At 37.6% G+C, this 21,241-nt stretch overlaps 1 protein-coding gene across 1 annotated transcript in view; it reads left to right on the top strand.

The window, feature by feature from the left end:
• grm2a (glutamate receptor, metabotropic 2a) overlaps positions 1-21,241 on the top strand; it is a 42,288-nt gene that overhangs the window by 17,493 nt on the left and 3,554 nt on the right. The window contains exons 3-4 of the mRNA XM_028003893.1: positions 12,812-13,649; positions 17,160-18,223. Coding sequence (XP_027859694.1) covers positions 12,812-13,649; positions 17,160-18,223 — 1,902 coding nt within the window. The remainder of the gene's footprint in view (positions 1-12,811; positions 13,650-17,159; positions 18,224-21,241) is intronic.

Below are 21,241 nucleotides of genomic sequence, written 5' to 3'. Positions count from 1 at the left end.
TTAATATTAGATTGTTTCATAGTAGTTTTGGTTTAACAGCCACTGTTGAAATGTGTGATAGATGCTAAATTAACTATGACCATTTTGACTTCTAATTGTAGTACTAGACGAAAGGCGTTCCAGTTGGAAAATTAAAAGGAATGATTTCCAGCAACCAAACTATAAACTGCTGTTTATAGTTTGGTTGCTATACTATAATACTATAATACTATGATCAAATCAGAAAGCTGATTTGATTACTGTAAGATGTAGAACAAAAATGAATGGTTGTATGTAAATGTTGTGTTTGGCAACCAAGAAACCTGTTGCTATTAGAAATTGTGGAGTACCCATTACATGAGAACAACATTTAGCTACTTTTATAAACTGTGGAGTACTTATTACTTCAGGCCAACACTTAAAACAGAAAAAAATGTTTGAACCCAGAGAAACTTCTTCTAGTTTATAAATTGTGGAGTACTTATTCTTATCTAGCAGTCCAGGGCAGGAATATTTAGTTTTATACTTCACTCAACCCAGAGCAGGAATTAGAGCAAACGTATAATACAAATCTTATTAGTTTATCTAGAGAAACTTAGCTTAGATCAACATCTATCATTAAACTTTTAATATTGGAGCAAGACCTAGAGAAACTCTTGTTAGTTTACAAATCTGGAACAAATTTAGAAAGTACCATCTAGTTTTATAGAATCAAACATGGAGAAACAACATTTATTTTTTATCAAAACAAGAATCCAGAGAAACCTCTATTAGTTCATAAATTACGGACTATTTATTCTTATTCTTATTAAACATGGGGAGCCAATATCTAGTTTTATACTTTTACCTTTTTGTCTTTCTTTTGGTTTGCTGTTTTGTTGTATTTTCTTAATGTAAAGCACTTTGAACTGATTTGTTGCTGAAAATGTATATAAATAAAATTACCTTACCTTACCTTACCTTACCTTACCTTACCTTACCTTACCTTACTTTACCTTACCTTAACTTACCTTACCTTACCTATTGCAAAGTTAACAGAAGGTATGAATTGTCAATAAGTTTAAATTGGGAGACGCCTATTGACCATAATGGGCGAGTATCTCTTTCTGGGCTTCTAACCAAACAACCAGATAGAGATTTAAAGAGGAGCAGCAAAAGCAAATGAGGTGGATTAGCTTGCTAACAGCTGATGGTGTCATCCAGTACATGTTACTGTGACGTATCGTCTCTGTTGCCCAGATATTGAGCATTTAGCATGTCATGACTGACATGAGACTGCCATACACCAACAGTCTTCACTCAGAGGCCTCTTGAGATTCATTGCGAGACCGACTGATGCTGAGGATCCGTCGTGCTCACAGCATCATCATCCACACCAACTCTCCACAGTCTAAGACGAAAATGAAAACAGAACAGAGCAGATGCAATGCAACAACAAAATAGTCTCCCAGGTAATCTGATTTGACTAATGGTCCTACTTTGGAAAAAATGTGAGTTGTAGAGGGTTCTTAGAAAGTTAGTTCCTTGGAAAACAGTGGAAGCTCTGCAGGATGCAACTCTGAAGACATATAAAATGTCATAAAATATATTCATATGATTCAACAGACTAGCTGTTATAGTGTATTTGCTTTGTTGCCATGCATTGTCTTAAATGTGTAGATTAATCCAAACTGTGCTGTATCCTCCTATTACAGCCCAGGAGCATCTTGCCTCAAGTGTTTGCTTTTGAATAAAACATGAACAAGACTGCTTTTGTTACCCAAACAGCAGATAGTGCTACTATGTCTGCCTCACTGGTGAGAGAGCATCGGCAGGCAAAGGGTCATAATCACCAGGGCACATAAGAAGGACAACACCTTTTGAATATCAAGCTCTCTAATGTTCACAGAACAAATCAATTACAGGAGGAAATTTCTGAAAGTTGTGGAATACATACAATAAATCAGGACAAAAATCAACAAGCTGAATTCATGTAAAGGGAGATTTCATCATTCGGGCAATAAACTGAAAGTGGCACGTTCCATAAATCACAGAACTGATAAAAACATATTGATAATTTAATATATTATATTTAGGAACTTTCAGCAATCTGATTTAGATCCATCACACATAACTCTGCTTAATTTCAGAGAGGCTCCCTCTAATATGAGAGCACCTATGATTCATGCAGAGGATTTAAACATTGAAACTCACATATCTACATCAGGAAGAACTATGGTGCTAAATGGCTTCGTGGAAATGCATCATTCATAGATGAAACTGAATAATGTGCTCTGAAATTGTGAATAATTGACAATGATTGGATTATTCAGTGGCTCGGCAGAATCCAATATATGAGCTGTTGAAATACATACCGTGTCCATCACTCTGCGAACCCTCTCTGAATTTAATGGATAAATCTCACAACGAAGTACAGTCAGCTGCACCTAAAAATGATCAACCAAATAATATTTTATTATCAAACTGTACCTGTGGTGCAGTCGTCACTAAGTTAAGAAGCCTTAATGTCACAGAGTTACTAATTTCATTAATAAATGATGTGCAACTGTACACTTAAATGCCATCCTAACAGTTGCATGACTCTAGTGCAGGGGTGGGCAACTCCAGGCCTCGAGGGCCGGTCTCCTGCAACTTTTAGATGCATCTCTACTTCAACACACCTGAGTCAAATAATGAGGTCATTAGCAGGACTCTGGAGAACTTGACTGCACTTAGGAGGTGATTCAGTTATTGGATTCAAGTGTGTTGGACCAGGGAGACATCTAAGATTTGCAGGACACCGGCCCTCGAGGACCAGGATTGCCCACCCCTGCTCTAGTGGCACATACCAATTGAGTGTATCAGATCAATTTATTGTCATGTAATAGTTTATTAGCTTATAAAAAGATAGAAAGCATTTTCTGGGGATCTCCAACGGATCAGTGTAAAAATAATTAAAGTGACATAAATTACACAACATGGTGGCAAAAACATCCAAACAGCATCTGAGCATTTTGTCAGCTGGTAGCAGACAGCTGTTGAGCACTACAGTGATTCTGATATTAATGCTTTTCATGTGAAAGCAGTCAAAAAAGTTAATGAAGAGGATATAAAAAGTGTCTGATAATTAGACAAGATTTATTTAGCATCAATCAAGTATAACCACACTTCAACCCGAACCTTTAATTAACGTAAGAAGTGACTAATCACAGTAAGATATACATTTAGCAATAATTCAATTAAACTAAAATCAACACAAACAGGAGTTGTGATTTAGTTCCTTCCTGTAAAGTTGTGTATTTCGTTTTCAACAGACTTCTAATTAAAAGCATATATCTAAATTAAAAAATCACAAGAAATCATCTAGCACAGATTTTACTGCATAATGTTTTTAACATGTGTAAATATAATGTACGTGCCTGTTCACCGCTGATGTATGCATATGTCAGGGTGTTTCACAGAGCTGTGCCGGGCCGTATACGTGTGACACTGAGTGGAGCTAACGACCGCTGCTTTGGGAATAGTGTTATTGCTGTAGATGCACACCGAGAGACAGTCTTCTGGGAAGAGCAGATGGGCTTTTCATGTAGAAATAATCACGACCATCCAACAAAGTAGGGCTGATATTTCCTGGATCAGGCCACTCTGATGTTGCTGTACCTCTCTGTCTCTGTTTTTATTCCTTTGTTGGCCCCCAGTCCTCCCATCATTTGTGAAAACAAGAACTAGAAAATAATTTGAGATTTGTTTTACAGATTTGTTGTGTATGTTTCACAGGTAGCGTCAACAAATATTCTCTCATTAATTTTCAAGCCATCCTAGCCCTGATATGAAAATGGCACTCACTGTTGTAAAAGAACAATAATTACAGCTTAGATCAATAAAGCAATAAGAAATGCAGAAAATATCTGAAATTATTATGCAAACCATAATGTTTTTGGCATCAATTATAAAAAATCTTGATTGTTTTAATTTACCTTTAAGGTAAGTCGTATGCTGTAAGTTACCCCATGTTACCATAGCCTGGCTCCACACAGACTCAGAAGTCATCATCTAAACATGAACAATCATTTCTCATATTCTCACTGTGACATAAATTAGAGTACAATTTCTAAATAAGAATATATTTCCTGATCTTTCAGAGATGTTTCGATTACATTGTTTTAAAATTACCTGTTCAATTACTCTTCTACTTGCTTTCACTTTTGCACTTCCAAGCCTCTTATTTCTCTCTCTTGTGTCTCTTTCACAGAGCACATTGAACTATTGCTGTTTCAGCACATCTGTTCGGCACTCAACAGATGTGAACAGCTTGCACTTTCTTTATATTCTCTTCACATAATAAAAATTGGGTCATTGTTTTACGTCCCGGACAGAGGGGTATGTGCTCTGTGCTCTCGCCCTACACTGAGCACCAGGACTCCCTCGCCCCCAGCATAGCAGCTGACTGCATCATGCTGTCCTCATTATGCCCCAGGTACATGGTGCAGTGAGCACAGGTCTTTTTACAGCGCTCCTGTCCTCTTTTTCTAAAAGCAAACAGTGCAACAGGTTTCTTTTTCATCTTCTCTTCTCCCCTTGCTTCTTTCAACATAGAACATATTTTACACTGGCTGCAAGTCGCAAAAGGCTGCAAGTTCTTGTTCTCTGAGAATTTAATGTTTTTTATATTCTGGCTGAAGTTGTGACAAAAATGTTCTGAGACAAACACAAAAACTTTGAATTAGAATGTTATTAAAATCTTTGTCATGTGTTTCTATAGCATATTAAGTTCGTTATAAGGTATTTTATAAGTTTGAAAAAGCTCTTTTGAGTTTCTCAGCAATTAAGAGATGAAGCCTAGGCGCAAATTCAAACTGGAAGACTCTTTTATCCCCACCGGGACCCGTTAATTGAAGCGACCTGCCCACAATCGTCGACCTATCAACGCCGGACCAAGCCACGTCACGTCCAATCATCGACCAAGTCCCAGCTGATAAGGACCTTCATTCATGGCGTCCTTCGCTCTCCAGCCGAGCTCAACCCACCACCACCCCTTCTCCTCCATTCGCCCGGTCCTGAGGCCCGCACCCTTCTTCAACCTCCACCACCAGTGCCGGGCCCTGGGGGATGACGTTCCTAACAGCATCGGGGATGCTCATCTGAAGCCTATCGCTAACGCTGCAATAACCGTTATCCCCAGCCGGGGCCCGAGCGCCAAAGGCTTTAAATTCTGTTTCTCAATAAACTCTTCTAATTGTCTTCTCATCTCCGTCTGAGTCTCTCCAGATTGAATTAAAGTTTTCTTGGATATAGACCAAAAATGTCAATATTTTTATGCCTGAGCCTGATGAATATGGCTGACATTGTGGTTCATCATGTGCAATGTGCATGCTTCTCTTTTTTTGGTTTTTGCATCTGAGGCTCTTTTCCTGGTCCGACTGTCTCCCATCAAAATCATCCAGTTGAACATTACAGTCAGCTCAAGGAGCAATAGAAGAAGGTGTCCTGGTCTGCTGAATCCCATTTTCTTTCAAATCATTTGGATGGTTGAGTCCATGGTCATTGCTTGCATAAGGAAGACACGCCACCAGGATGCATTATGGAAAGAAAGCAAGCCTGTGGATGAAGTGTGATGCTTTGCGGCAAGCTTTTACCGAAAGACCCTGGTTTCTGACTTTTTTGTAGCTGTGATGGTGGAATGAAAGTCCAAAAAATGAGAAACAATGGTGCACATGAGGTGTGCTGTGGTGGCGCAGGGGGTTAGCACACCTCACGTTTGGAGGCCTTAGTCCTCGATGCGTACGTCGTGGGTTCGACTCCCGGCGACCTTTGTCGCATGTCCTCCCCCCTCTCCTCACCCTCTTTCCTGTCTGCCTACTGTCGCAAAAAATATGACCCACTAGCGCTGAAAACCCCCCAAAAAACTATGGTGCACAGAACAGAGTAACTTGTCTTCTTCAAGATTTGATGCTGGGCTGCCACTAGAAATCCAGATGTTCACTGGGATTTATTCTGTTAGAAATTAGGGCAATTCTAGCGACAGAGTGGAAAACCTCTTCATTATTAGGTAGTCACCTCATGCCTAAAAGCCTTTAAATACGAAAGCTGTCCTGCTCAAGTTCTACTTATTCTACAAGATGAATAGCATACATATCTAAAATAATAAAATAAAGAAATATGTAAAGCCAAAACGATGAAGGAGGACAGATGAAAAAGCCCAATTGAAAAAGCACACAATAAAAATCTTCTCGAGCAAAATGACAGTTTGAATAACAAAATAAACTCTCTCCCAGCTTTGATGATAACTTGCAGCTTTTGTCCACAGGTCGCAGAAGCAACGGCAAAAGATAAACACACACAAAAAAAGCAGAAACCTATTTACTGCCAACCATGACTTTATGCATGGTACATCTCCACCTTTTCCTGGCCTACACTCTCTGATGTCGTGCAGTTTACTCCTCTAGCTTCTGCTGTCCTCTTCAATCGTATCTCTTGCTCCTTTGAAGTCATCAAAGCAGAGATTAGTTAAAGAAAATCTTTGCGTTGTAATGGCCGGTTAGCTGATCATTTTCTACATTGTAACATTTGGCAATAATAATTCTATCTGGATGACATGAACGATTTAGGAGGATTCTATATTTTTATGTCCAACAGCTTGTTTATCCCCATCACTGCCACATGATAGACTCAGTCTTCAGCATACCATTGATGAGTTTTGGCAGGTTGAAGAGATTTGGCTCTTTATGTAACGCTTGTAAAGATCTAAAGGTTCCCTTATAAGCATCAGTGTCTTGTCTGTCACTGCTTTACAGCCTTTTGAACATGGTTTCTTTTATAAGCAGATTAGAGCTCTATGTAATGTAACCATGTAGAAATTACTCGCACTGTGCTGCAAGCACTGAAAAATTCCTGCTTCATGGGTCAATGATTTTTTAAATCTTATCCTGGTATTGAATAATGTTGTACGCAGACCACTAATAATTTTGCTGATTGTCTCAGGTATTTTTATTTCTTTTTCATGATAGTAGTTTGGCTTTTTTCCGAATCAAATCTTTTTTAAAGCTTATTCATTAGTTCTTATTTTTATGAAAAGCAAATATAATCCAGTAAAATTTTTTCAAACCAGGCTTAACAACCTTACAGCATACAACTGTATTATTTACAATAATTTTATTTAGTGGCATTTTCTTAGTTTGCACGAAATTATTTTACTATAAAATTATAGAAAGAGAAACAGACATTTGTTGAAAAATTACCATAAAAGTACAGTTTAAGGTTTTCTACAGTCTCCACATAATACTGTGAACTTTTTAGTCTACATGCCAATGCTGTGTGGACACTGTACATCTCCTTAAACAGATAATATTCATAGTGTAACATGGTGGTGGCAGCATGATGCTGTGGGGGTACCTTTTCTTATCCAGGGGCAAGGAAGCTGGACAGAATTGGTGGTGAGGTTGATGGAGCTAATTACAGCGCAATCCTGAAAGAAAACCAGTTAGAGCCAGATAAAACACCTGTAGTAACAGTTCATTTTACAGCAGGACAACAATCCTAATCTTGAAACCACAGCTACAATGAAGTGTCTCAAATGAAAGAGTAAATATGAAATTTTTACTTCATGTGAAACCTAAATATTGGCCAAAAGATTCCTTAAAATAACGACTTCTAAATGTTCAAAAGATATTTATGACAGTACAAGTATCCAAGCCAACATATTAATTATTTTATACACAAACACAAGCAAAAAAGAAAATATTTTCCTACAGTCAAAGGTAAAAAAACAACAACAAAAAAACCCAGCATTTTTTTAAAACATAAAATCAAAGTACACAGACTGAGTAGAATTGGATCTTTTTATACTTTAATAAAGAGCAAAAAAATGTAACCACTCAGGCATTGTTGGACATACATTCCTGCTGAGAAGCTCTCAACATCCTTACAATGGAGTGAATAATTTCTGAAAAATACCTTACTCTGAAAGTTACAGTTAATAAACTACTTAGAGTCAGTTGAGCTGCAGAGAACTCTGCTGCTCATACTGAACAGCAACTCATCAAATGTACAGCTGAGCTGCATAAGCACCCCTCACTTACTTTAAAAAGACCATTCCATTATTAAATAAATGCTTTTTTACTTTTTGTTGCACTGCACTGTGTATTAAAAATAACATTTTGTTAAAATATACAGATCTTTATTAATAATCTTTAATAAGGATAATTAAAATCTAATTTATCTTTATTAAAAAGACTGATAACCTTTTTTGTCACACTGTCAGATTTAAAATAATACGTAATAGTCATAATAATTACAGATTTAATGTCAGACAGTGAGAAGAAAAAATGTTATATCCTTTTACACAGTGAATATAAATAGCCAGTTTCACATCTTAAATAAGAAGAAAGTTCAAAGTTTAGATATATTGTTCCTTTAGAATGTAAAAAGAAATCTTTATAGAAAAAAACTCAACAGCAGTAGTACTTATTAAACCTTCTCCACTTCCTGTCACACTATTTCCTTCAACTACTCTGTAGGTCAAACCATTAAAATGAATCAGTAGTGGTGACTGTAGTATATGTGTATATGTATAGTATATGTGACTGTGAGTAGGGAAGTTGTCTTCCGATGTTTTGAAGGTTGTAGGTTCAATTCCAGCTTTGTCCTGTCACATGTCGATGTTACCCTGGGAACAGCACTTGCCCACCAATCTCAGTGTATAAATATGTGTGTTCATAAGTGTGTATGGCTGTAGTGTAAAGGGGCTTTGAGCAGTCAGTATGACTGTAAAAATGCTTTGTAAGTTCAGCCCATTTACCGTTCTTCTTCAACATTTCTTTCAAGTTAAAGCTGAGTAAGGTATCTATCAACTCATTGGACAAATTTCATCCAATTTTAACCCCATAATCCATCTTTCATAAAAACAAATCAATAAATCCTCAAACTTTACTTCTGATCAGATCTCAGTAGGGATTCATTTTGATGATTATCAAAATCTTAATAGAAATCAAATTTTTCTGAGACTGCCGTCCTCATCCTCTTTCTTTAACAGCAGTTTTGATCAATACTGTGCCTGTTTTTCAGCTTCAGTGCTGACAACGCTGGCAGCGTAAGTCAAGCTGCACTGAACAGAATGTTACATGAGAGAAATATTACCTTTTTTCCCAGTGGTTTACGCTCTAAAGCACATAAGAACACAGCCACCGTTCTTCACACCTCCACACAATCCTTTTCTCTGTTAATGGAAACACTGACAGAAAATACCGCACACAAGGGACAGACAAACTCCTAGGAAACTGGTCAATCTTATCCAGCTTTTTGACTCATGCTGTTACTAAAATTCACCTCTGGTGATGTACATAATATACATTTATGACCTAAAAGTGAAACAAAACTGCCACAAATTACAAAACTTCTTCTGTTGTTGGACAACAACATCAAAACAAAGTTTTCAGATCTGATCTGACCTTTTTTCATTGTCTAATGATTCAAAGTTTTACCATTTTCCTAGTTAAGCCTGTTTAACTATTAAAATTCCAGGACTGCCTGTTAATAGATCTATGTTTCCTTGGTTATTATTAATAATTGATGCCTTAAAATCACATTGTCTAGAACCCCAAGAGAAACTATTGTATAAATTTCATAGTGTCACTAATGTAGTAGATATGAAAGGTCCAAATGAAGGTATGCAGATGCAAAACAGAAATAAAACAGTCTGATACCATCAGATACTGGTAACGACTGCAAATCCAAAATGGCATTCAATGAAGGTAGCCAAAGCTAAAAAACCCCCAACTAACCAGGAGCAGTATAAAGCAGAGTCAGAGAACAGATGAACCAGAAACGAACGATAAAAATGAGTGAGATTATGCTGACAGAAAGTGGAGAAAGTTATTCAATGCAGATGCGATCAGAGGATTAAGAATAACTGTGAAGGAGAGCAAACAGGCAGACTGAGGGAGGATTAATAATAACGGAAAAGGAAGCAGAACTCTACATAAGGAAACTGCAAACCCAGGGAAAAAGACCTGATGATAATCTGAGAGACATAAATCCAAATGCAAGAATAAACTAAGAAACAGAACCATATGCAGAGGCTCCAGTCCTCAGAGGAGTTATCCCTGGTTCAGTTACTGACCATATACTGCATGTCTTCCCCTTCTCTCTTTACCCTTCTACCTGTCTAGCTTCTAACAAATGAATGACACTAAAGGATTAAAAACATTAAGTACTTTAAATAAATGTCTGACTGTTGAAGAAATGTAATTTCTAAATTACAGTATATCAATCAAAAAATGCAGACAAAGTTTCCTAAATTATTCAGATTGATGTGTGCCTAACATGGCTACACTTATTTACGCCACCTTTCAAACCACAAATATGTGCAAATGTTTTCATAGGTAGCAACATTTCTTTATAGTAAGATTGGTTGGTTCTCAATCTCATCTTACTGGATTTTTGTTTATTACTAAGCTGATGTTGTTCACAAGCTTAAAACTGCACCAGAGAAAAAGAAAAATCAGAAAATAAGAGCTTCATAAAGATGTGTAAGAAAAACAAAGACTTTAAAATAATTACACCGATAATTACAATCTTATTATCTAAAACTTGGGAACCAATCTCAGGGTAAAAATAATTGCTTTAAAAAAAATCCCCAGTACCTTTTAAGAGCTATAACATACATTTAACTGAAAATATTGTTTTTGTTATACTGATCAGCATGTTTACAAATGTTTAGTAAGTGATCAATAACTTCATGTTTCCAATGGAAATACAGAAGAGAAAGACGGACATATCACCTTGCAGTGCTTCAAAATGGGAATGACAAGAGAACATTTTAGTAAAGTGGATGTGTTTTTTTCTTCACAGGTTAGAAAACGGCTACAAGAAAGTAAAATCTGTATCAAATTTCCACTGTTACAGAAAAATGTCAACAAGTTTCCATTACGTAACGTTTTTATGCACATCTGTATCAGGGCTGCCAATAATTGAGAAGGTTGCTTTCCATCACATTACACTGGGAGGTATTAATTTACTGTCATAAGATGATTATGGAAAAAAACTCATTAGAAACTGTAAGAACAGAAATTGGTTTTGTGAGTCTTCATAAAGGTTTGAGTAATCTGATAATGAACAAAGTAATCAGTGTTAATGTCACTTGCCACTTTTGATTACAGTCTGATTTCTTTGTGAAAGAGTGAGCATGCTGCCTCCAGACGCCGCTTCCCATTTTTAAAAAGGCTGTCAAAGTAGTTTAAGGAAAGACAATAACTGTCACATGTAAAAAGTAATTATTATGCTGTCTGTGCAGCCAGCCTTTCTCCAGCTGACCTAAAACGCTCAGGGGGAAAATAAACTTTTGAACTCATTTGAAATAATCAGTCATGTGTTTCACTGATCTGTCTAATAAACTTGATCTTAAAATACTTCATTGCAAAAATAATTAAATGTTGCAAATGTGTGTCGTCACTCTTTTCCCACACCGCTGTCAACCCAAATTGCAGCTAAGCTGATGTGCTTTTGTAGCTAGCGTTGCTCCTCTTTGGTAATTGATACAGACTGAGCTGAGACTGCTCAATATTTTGTCGGTGTAAAGTTCAAAATAAGCTGAAAGGCATTCCAGAATCAGCTGAGTGACAGCGGCATTAACGAGTCAAGTCAACTCAAATTTATTTGTATAGCAGATTTCAGCAACAAGGCAGTTCAAAGTGCGTCACACAAAACCTACAGTTTTTCAAATCACTTGAAGATTATGTTTTCTGGTTTTTATTTTTTACATGACTGTAAATTAAAGTTGCAACTGTCAACATTTCTCCTGTCTTACTCATAATTATAGGCTAAAATTTAGTTGGTGAATACACAACATAAATCTGAAATGCAAATACTCTTCGAATGTGAATTTCCTTCTGAACCCTCTTTGAAATAAGTCATTGGCATTCAAGATGTGTTCTTTAAAGTGTTCTTCTCGGAGAGTCGACTTTAGCTAAACCATAAGTTGGTGTTCTTTTGAATTTATGAGTCTGGCTCCCCTTAGGCATCCAAAAAAGTGCCTGAAGCAAAAACTAATCTTCAGTTTCTTCTCCGTCCCATACACTGTGTCACAACACTGACAAAAGCTCTCAAAAAAAGAAAAAGTTTCAGGATTCTTTGATAGATTGAATCCTTTTCAATCCCCTAAACTCTGTCCTCAACTGTAATCCCGGCCTCTGTCTTTTCTTCTTTCTAAAGCAAAGTAAAAACCTTGGAAATATATATATATTCTTTTGTATAACACCATGTGGTCACACACCTTTTTGCAAGGTACATTTTATGGCATCTTTGTCAAACATTACTGGTCACAAAGGAGAAACTGAACAAACCATTGTAAAGGATCTGAACTCTTGGTCAGCAGGGGGTGAGTTGCTCAAGGATCCAGCAGAGGAATAGTGAAGAAACAAATGTAGTGAAACTGATTTTCAACAGGGCAAAGGCATGCAGTCCTTACTCCTTATTATATATTTACAGATGGGCAACAACTAATTTCAGAAGTAATCACCATGTTCCTGAGCTATCACTATGCATCAATGTAAAATTATGTATAATGATAATACTTTGTAAAAATATTCACTTTTCAGTTTTTTTTTGGTGAAAATAAAAACTGAAAAACACATTATATTCACAAATATCCATCTCTATGTGGATATTTGGGTGTTATCATATAAACTACCAATCAAATAAATTAGACTTTTGAGTTGTAGTAGCCTATGCAAAAATGTGGAGAAGGGCAATATCTTTACAAGGTGCTGTAGCATTGTTAATTAGCAAGATTTATCTAAACTGTGCAAAGGTTGGTATAAATGTAATCATTGTTTAATGTGCTCTCTCTTTATTACAGGTTGCAAATCTCCTGCGACTTTTTCAAATCCCCCAAATCAGCTACGCTTCTACAAGTGCCAAGCTGAGTGACAAGACTCGCTATGACTACTTCGCTCGCACAGTGCCCCCCGACTTCTACCAGGCCAAGGCCATGGCAGAAATCCTGCGTTACTTTAACTGGACCTACGTATCGACTGTGGCCTCTGAAGGTGACTATGGTGAGACTGGTATCGACGCCTTTCAGCAGGAGGCGCGTGCTCGACAGATTTGCATTGCCACATCAGCCAAGGTGAGCCGATCGATGAGCCGCTGGAGTTATGAGAACGTCATCCGCTCCCTTCAGCAGAAGTCCAACGCCAAAGTGGTCATCTTGTTCACCCGCAGTGAAGATGCCCGGGAACTGCTGGTGGCAGCTAATCGGATGAACGTCACCTTCACCTGGGTGGCCAGTGATGGCTGGGGGTCTCAGGAGAGCGTGGTGAGAGGAAGTGAAGCTGTGGCAGATGGGGCGTTCACTATTGAACTGGCTTCTTATCAAATCCCCAACTTCAACCAATACTTCACTTCTCTGCATCCATATAACAACACCAGAAATCCCTGGTTCAGGGAATTTTGGGAAAACCAGTTCCAGTGCAGTCTCCATGATCTGGTTTGTGGAAAACACTCACTCCACGAAGTTCCATTTCAGCCAGAATCTAAGATCATGTTTGTAGTGAATGCTGTGTACGCCATGGCTACTGCCTTGCACAACATGAGGCAGGCCTTGTGCCCAAACTACACCAAGGTGTGTGATGCTCTCAAACCAGGAAATGGACGCAAGTTTTACAGGGACTACATCTTGAAAGTCAAGTTTGATGGTAAGTACAATTTTTATTTAAACAATTAGTGTAAAAAATGCCCAAGACACAAGTTAGTTCATGTTTATGCTCAGTTAGCATCAACATTGCATAGCATTGTGACTTCTTCCTAATAGTGTCTTTGCCCCCTGTATGGGGATACACATCAAAAGGGTTATTATTGCCCAAACAACCCTAATCTGTTGAGCTATCCTTTAAGTTATGATCTTTTAAATTGCAGTGGAGCTCCATGGACTGGACATGTTTGTACCTCCATGAGTCTATAGCCCATTGCAATAGACTCCTAAAACTCTTTGTGAACCTTGTTGTTAGGTGTATTATTCTGCTGAAAGAAGCTAGAGTCATCTGAAAATGCTGTTTCCATGACTGGGTGTTCATTGTCTACAATATAGCTTAGGTAGGTAGGATATGTCAAAGTGACATCCACACAGATGACAGCACTCAACATTCTGTCTCCACCGCTTTACTCCTTCCTGTAAGTGATGCATATGCCTGAGGTTATCCAAATAATGTTACAGAAAACATGATTCATCAGAACAGACCACATTCTTACATTGCCCAAGGGTCCGATTCTGATGTTCACATGTCCAGTGTTGGTTCTTTTGGCAGTGGACAGCGATAAGAATGGGCACCCTGACAGCTGTGCAGCTATGTAGGCTCTTATGTAACAATCTGCAATTCATTGCCTATTCTTACACCTTTCTATTAGAACCAACTTTTACTTGCTTAACAGTTTGAACTGTAGAAGCTTTTCTATTAGATGGAGCTGGCCAGCCTCTGCTCCTGTTTCCCTGTCACTGGTTCACCACTCTTCCTTTCTCGGACCACTTTTGATGGACACTTAGATCTGCAGACTGGGAACACTCCACAAAAGTTCTGGAAATGCTCTGACTCAATAGTTTGAGCCTTTATTTTTTGTTTATTTTTCTTGCTTCTACAGCAACTTCAAGGACAAAATGTTTTCTTGCAACATACCATCTTTGAAGCAACAGATACAATTCCCAAGAAATAGTTTGGGTTATTCACTTCACCTGTCAGTGGTCGTAATGTTATGCTGAATCAATGTGCAAAATTATTCTTCAAATTTTACATTTTTCTTTTGACCTCCTAGACTTTCTTCGTCTTGTAAAGTGGTGCAAGACAATACTTCTCATGTCTTTAGAAGTCTTCCAGACAATTGTCAGAGATGTTTTTTGTTTGTTAGGCCACTTCGGTGTGACCCGTGAATCGTTCAGGCATAAAAATTCTCCAAAACCCAAAGAGTAAATGTGCTGTATCTCCATGTAGCAGAAAATCTCAAAATTGGACATTTAGGTGCTTTTTTATAGCAACCCGCCATAAAAATACAATTCTCTAGAAATGTTTTATACTGGAAACATAAAAAAACGCCAAATAAAACTCAGTTTGACATAAGATAGTATTTTGGAACCAACAATTGAATTCTAAAATGTTATTTTCAGATAACAGATAATTAATTATCTGAAGGATGGTGCATTTTTAGGCCCTGTTGGGTTTTCTTTCCTGGTTTTAAAGAAATCAAGTTCATCCAAATAAGTCCAAAGAAAAACCGAAAGTTATTCAAAACATGTTTTCAAAGTACTATAAATTTTTTGAGTTTGGGTTTAATATCTGTTGTGTTTTGCAAAGTTTTGAGGAAGCTTAATTATGTTTAGTTATTCTAACATCTGGCTTACTCCTTTGTGTATTAAGCCTCAATGTAGGACAGTTTAATCTTTCCATATCCAATTTGCACATGCCAAATTAGATTAAAGCAGTTTATTAATTGCACCAATTTTATATGCAATATTGATTTAGTGGCAAGCGGATTATACATATTCCTCCACTGCTGCTGCAGATCAGTTTTGTAATAATTTAGTTAGAAAAGATAAAACAATTTCTCTCTATTCCCTAATGGTGGTGTTTGTTTATGCATCTGAACAGAAGCCTTCAATTGAACGTCTCAGATGCATAAAAAATCAGCACTTGTTTTCATATTTTTATAGACAAGCAAAAAAAAAACTTGTAACTGCTTCTGCTTCGGCTCCTCCACACATTGAAAATGATAGTCTTACCTATTCAAATGCTCTCACTTTTATGAGGGCTTTGGGTTATCCTTCGATTTATGGAAATACTGACATTTTCAGTGATGAAAAATAAAGGAGGGGGTAGTGTGCTCTTATCCAGCTGTGCTTTTCTGCTCTTCACATTTTCTAAAAAAAGAAGGAAAAAAAACATACCCAGAGGATTTGACTATCTAGAGGCTTTGAAGTGGATTAAAGCCCTTAAATTAGTCAGCCCCAAGTGGTATCACAGCACTCTAAGGAAAAAACAGGTGGACCACTAAGCTCTGTATATGTATTAAATTAAAAAACATAAGTGTGATGTAAACACGAGTTTACAAAAAGTGACCCCAAATATTGTGTGTCATCCTAGCAGCTATAACTATGCCTTAAATATTGCAAATATTAGTACTAAAATAGTGATTCCAGTTGTAACTTTACATTCATTCAAGATCTATCATTTGCAATAGTCACATGTCCATGTTTTCTACAGTTTGTCTAATTTGAAGGTATTCTCATGTCTTTCAGAAAAGTCTGTTAGACAAAAAAGTTTCAGGCATGCCATAAAGTCAAACTAAGTGCAGTTTTGCTGGACTTTTTGGCAAGCTATGAGTCATAACTAGCTTAAATCAGCTCATGAATCATCTGAAATAGGTGAATCTGTAAACATACAATATGGTCTCAAATGTTTGCAGATGGTTTCAGCAGATGAAGAGATGTACCTTATGTCAAGTCAAGCATCTGGGCAAGGATGCAAAAGCACAGTCTCCATATTTATATAAAATGTGCTTATAGAATGAATGACGGAGTAATTGGAAAAGGGACTTGCTTAACACAAATAAAATCCAGATTTTTTTCTCTTTATTTTATTTAAAGGTTGAAACCCAACATATTGAAGTAACAAAGTGTACTAGAATAACCCCTTTTTTTCTTTTTTGCTAAAAGTTAGAAAACAGACAGAACTTTAGTGAGAAAATAAATTATGTGTTTGTGAAGAAAAAACTGAGCATAAACACATTTACTGTATAAATATGATCAAATATGATGTAACTTGCTTCTAGCCAAGTCAGAGAAGATAAAAGAAAAATAAAGCATATAGATAGGAAGCAGTTGTCAGTATAACTATTGTTTATATAAATAATAATGTTCTATATTTTAAAAGGTATTCAAAAACTGACAAAGAAACCTTGTGTGCTGTTGAATAGCAGTACTTTGACATATGTGAGAGCTCCTACAATATGTTCTGTCTCAGTAAGAAGCTATGCTACATTTAAATGATGACAAATTCTAATTAGAAATGGTACATGCTCTACAATGTGTCCTAAACCTCTTTAAATTAAGTATTCTTTGTGACTGACTCCTGGTTTGTGTTTGTTTTTGTGCTCTGCTTGTTATTCTTTGTGCAACAGCCTAACACGTTTTGTCCATCCTCTTTTCTGTTTCCTTTCAGCACCCTTTCGTCCCCCCGACACAGAGAATGTAGTTCGTTTTGATGCCTTTGGAGACAGCGTTGGGTGCTACAACATTTTCCACTACCATAAAGAGGGTGGGCGCTATGTCTACCGCAACGTTGGATACTGGGCGCAGAACCTGACCTTAAACACCAACCTGATTCCCTGGTCTGGCCATGTTGTGCCCACATCCCAGTGTAGCGACCCCTGCAGGAAGAATGAGATAAAAAGCATGCAACCTGGGGACGTGTGCTGCTGGATATGTATCCCCTGCCAGCCGTACCAGTATCTTCAGGACGAGTTTACCTGTGCTGACTGTAGGTTCGGAGAGTGGCCTCTGGCCAATCTCACAGGCTGTTACGACTTACCTGAGGAGTACATTCGGTGGGAAGATGCCTGGGCCATTGGACCTGTCACTATTTCCTGTCTAGGAATGATGAGTACACTATTTGTCATTGGGCTCTTTCTTAAAAACAATGAGACACCTGTAGTAAAGGCCAGTGGACGTGAGCTCACCTATATTCTTCTGCTGGGAGTGCTGATGTGCTATAGCATGACATTCATCTACATTGCCAAGCCTTCCACAGTAGTATGCACGCTGCGCCGGTTAGGTTTAGGCACCTCATTTGCTGTATGCTACTCAGCGCTCCTTACCAAGACCAATCGCATTGCTCGGATTTTCAGTGGAGTGAAGGATGGTGCCCAGAGGCCTCGCTTTATCAGCCCAGCCTCCCAGGTTGCCATTTGTGGGGCTCTGATCTCCTGCCAGCTGGTGGTGGTGGTGGTGTGGATGTTGGTAGAGGCCCCAGGTGTGAGAAAGGAAATGAGCCCGGAGAAGAGAGACATAGTTACTCTTAAGTGTAACAGCAAAGACTCCAGCATGCTTCTGTCGCTCACCTACAACTGCATACTCATCATCCTCTGCACAGTCTACGCCTTCAAGACCCGAAAATGTCCGGAAAACTTCAACGAGGCCAAGTTCATTGGGTTTACCATGTATACCACCTGCATCATCTGGCTGGCCTTTCAACCCATTTTCTATGTCACTGCCAGCGACTACAGGGTAAGTTAAACTAGGTCATATGAGCATTCACATGGTCTCTTTCTTCTAAGATAACATATTTTTTGCATTGCATTCAGCAAGTGCTGTGGTTACCATTTAAATTATTTGTTCAGATGGTTTAGGGCTCTTAAAATCTGAGTGGAATACATCCTTGTAGATAATGACTTCCTCTGTGCTGGAAATTGTATTTTATATGCATCGGTGCAGTGCTTGCTTAAAGCCTGTCTGCTCAGAATGTCTTGACTGGGGATTGTGGTGAAGTGTGTTGAACTCAGAAACCCAGAAAGGAGAAAAACTAACAAACAGGATACAAAACGCACCAATTAGCCCCACAATAATACTTTTAATTAACAGGCTTCAAATTCCTAAACTATACAAAATCCTATTAAAACATGTATGCAATATTCTGTAAATGGAGGATATGTCAAACGCCCAAACAGCCTCTCATGAAATACATTCTGTCAGATTAGAGCTTCACTTTGACTGAGCCATTATAATTCCAACTATTTAGAAAATAAAATATGCTGCTTAGTTGTGCCCCTTTAAATTTTAAAGATGACACTTCAAGCACTAAAACTCAACTCTGTGACATAAAATAAAAGTAGTAATGTTGGCTTTGTTAAAATTAAAATTCAAAGTTATGCACCACTTTAATTGTTTTTCAAAGAAAGAACCTTTTGTCAACTCTAAAATTTGTTCTTTTTAGCTGAATTGAAAACCGCCTGAACTGAACTGACCCTCCATATTGTACAACACTTTAGATGATCAAACAGTAAAACCACATGCATTCAGTAAAACCACTGAATGCATGTGTTTTACATAGGAAGATTGTTGGTGGCCTTCTACAAATAGTAAATGCCCTGAAGTTGTTTGGCCCTTTATCTAGTCCAAGAGACTCCAAAAAGCTTCACACTACATTCAGCCATTCACCCACACATTCACACACTAATGGTAATGTGATAGTTAATAGTCTTATCTGACAATAACAACAAAAAGGAAACCTGGCAACAGGTTAAAGGGTCATTAAAAAAGTGTTTCTGTACAAAATTTCAGTCTCCTGCACTACCTAATTTGGAAACATTATAATTAAAGAAAAAGTCAAGAGAGTTACCTATTGTAGGTATGGTATAAGCTGCTACCTTTGAGATTAACCTTACTTAAAATATTCTGACCTTTCCTTTATAATGTGCTGGTCCATACTAGAATGTTTTTGTTAATGAAAAAATTCTTAGCTTTCGAGTCGTATCTGACTCAGAATTCAAGGTTTAATTAGTGTTCAGATGGTTTTTTTAGACACACACACAAACAGATAAATTGATAAATACATAAGTGTGTTGCTGAATGGGTGATGGCTATCTGCAGGCATAGAGAGATAAACTGAAGTAGAAGTTCTGTCCTTAGTTGTGAGAGATGACCCCTCTGGGATCTCACCAGCACGCAATGAAAGAGAAACAGGAGAGAGAGAAAAGGGAAGGAGCCTCCTGACACATCTGCCTCTGTAGAAACATGAAAAAGGCAGGCAAGATCATGAAGGCTAAATGGGAACTGAATGTCTCTGTATGTCCCTGTGTGTAGCTGTGTGGAATGGAGTGTGAAAGACTGGGGTGCTGAGTCCCAGCTGTGCTCCCTCTATCCTGGGACTTCAGGGATGCTCAGAGGAACCTTTCCTCTGGCCCCTTTAGGCAACGTAATTCACAGCTTGAATGGACTCATTAGGTGGATGCAAAACTCCTCTTTGACTGATGAATAATTACTGAAGCAACTGAGTTGGCGGAGTGCCTCTAGTTTTTACAGGCAGTGACACGTTACCAGTTTTCTCCTGGTTTTACAACCCTACTCAGATTGTTGTCACACCCCAGTGGAAATCTTCAGCTCAATAACAAATACAGATTAGATTGCAGTCAGCCAAGAAATAGTAAACAATGCTAAATGCAATCTCCAGAGCCATGAATGGCACATTGATTGCTGTAAATCTGGTAAAATTGCCCCTTTAACACACTAATCATATTCAGAAACCTTCATGATATAAGAGGGTTTTTTGTTATTGTACTTTAACTTGTTGTTTATCTAAATGCCATTATATATGAATGTCTGTTTTATGATTTTGAGTTTTAATTGATCTATAATTAGTTTGTAGTTACTCATGGCTATAAATATAAATGACTCATAATTATAAATGTAAATTGTGGTTGATATATTAAACTTTAATTGTAAGCTTGATTTCGTCCTTGAAAGGCTTTGCTGTTGGAAACCTGAGCAGAGAAGTGTAGTTACCAGCTGGGCAGAGTTTTCATGAACAAGGTTGGTTGTTTATGAGTTGATGTCTCTTTGCTGGTTGAAGAAAGAAATAAAAATAAATAATTTCTCTTATTAGCTGCTTAGTGCAACAAGGTCTCCAATTTCTCAAATTCTGCCTGTAGCGGATTGACAGGCCTGTGGCATGCTCTCTCCAAGACGCTGTCGGCTCCTGTTTGCATTTAAGCTGTGACTCAGACAGACACAGAGAAAAGACATGGAAAAGAATCCATTAATATTTTCTTCCTCATCTATTGGTCCAAAGATTAATCAACCAAACACTTTGTATATTTATCTTGTTTAAGTTTTATCTTAACTTGCTCAATGTCAATCATTGATTTTTTTTTTTTTTAAAGAACACTTTCCTACTTCATATGCAATTTGATTTTACAAGGATCCAAAGTGGGAAACCAACCAATAATTTAACAATTTGGGACAAATAAACCAACACCTTCCTCCACAGGTAGCCTTTTAGTCTAAAACAGCAGCGTGTGTTTTGATTATGTTTCTAGAAAAGAGAAGGTAAAGTTGGCTCAGAGAGAGGTAACACAAAACCCCATTTCAGGCTGTTCTCTTGTCAGCTGTAGCATGATGGTTCACTAATTTCTGGTTAACAGTTAAATTGATTCACTTTGAATTAATTCCTCTTTTGTCCTCTCAAACTCACCCTTTAAAATAATTTTTGGTCGCTAAAAAATAAACAGACCCTTTCTTTTAACTTCA

This window comes from Xiphophorus couchianus, chromosome 20 (genome assembly GCF_001444195.1).
Source record: "Xiphophorus couchianus chromosome 20, X_couchianus-1.0, whole genome shotgun sequence".
Classification (NCBI taxonomy): Eukaryota; Metazoa; Chordata; class Actinopteri; order Cyprinodontiformes; family Poeciliidae; genus Xiphophorus; species Xiphophorus couchianus.
This window is presented reverse-complemented; position numbering and strand designations above follow the sequence as displayed.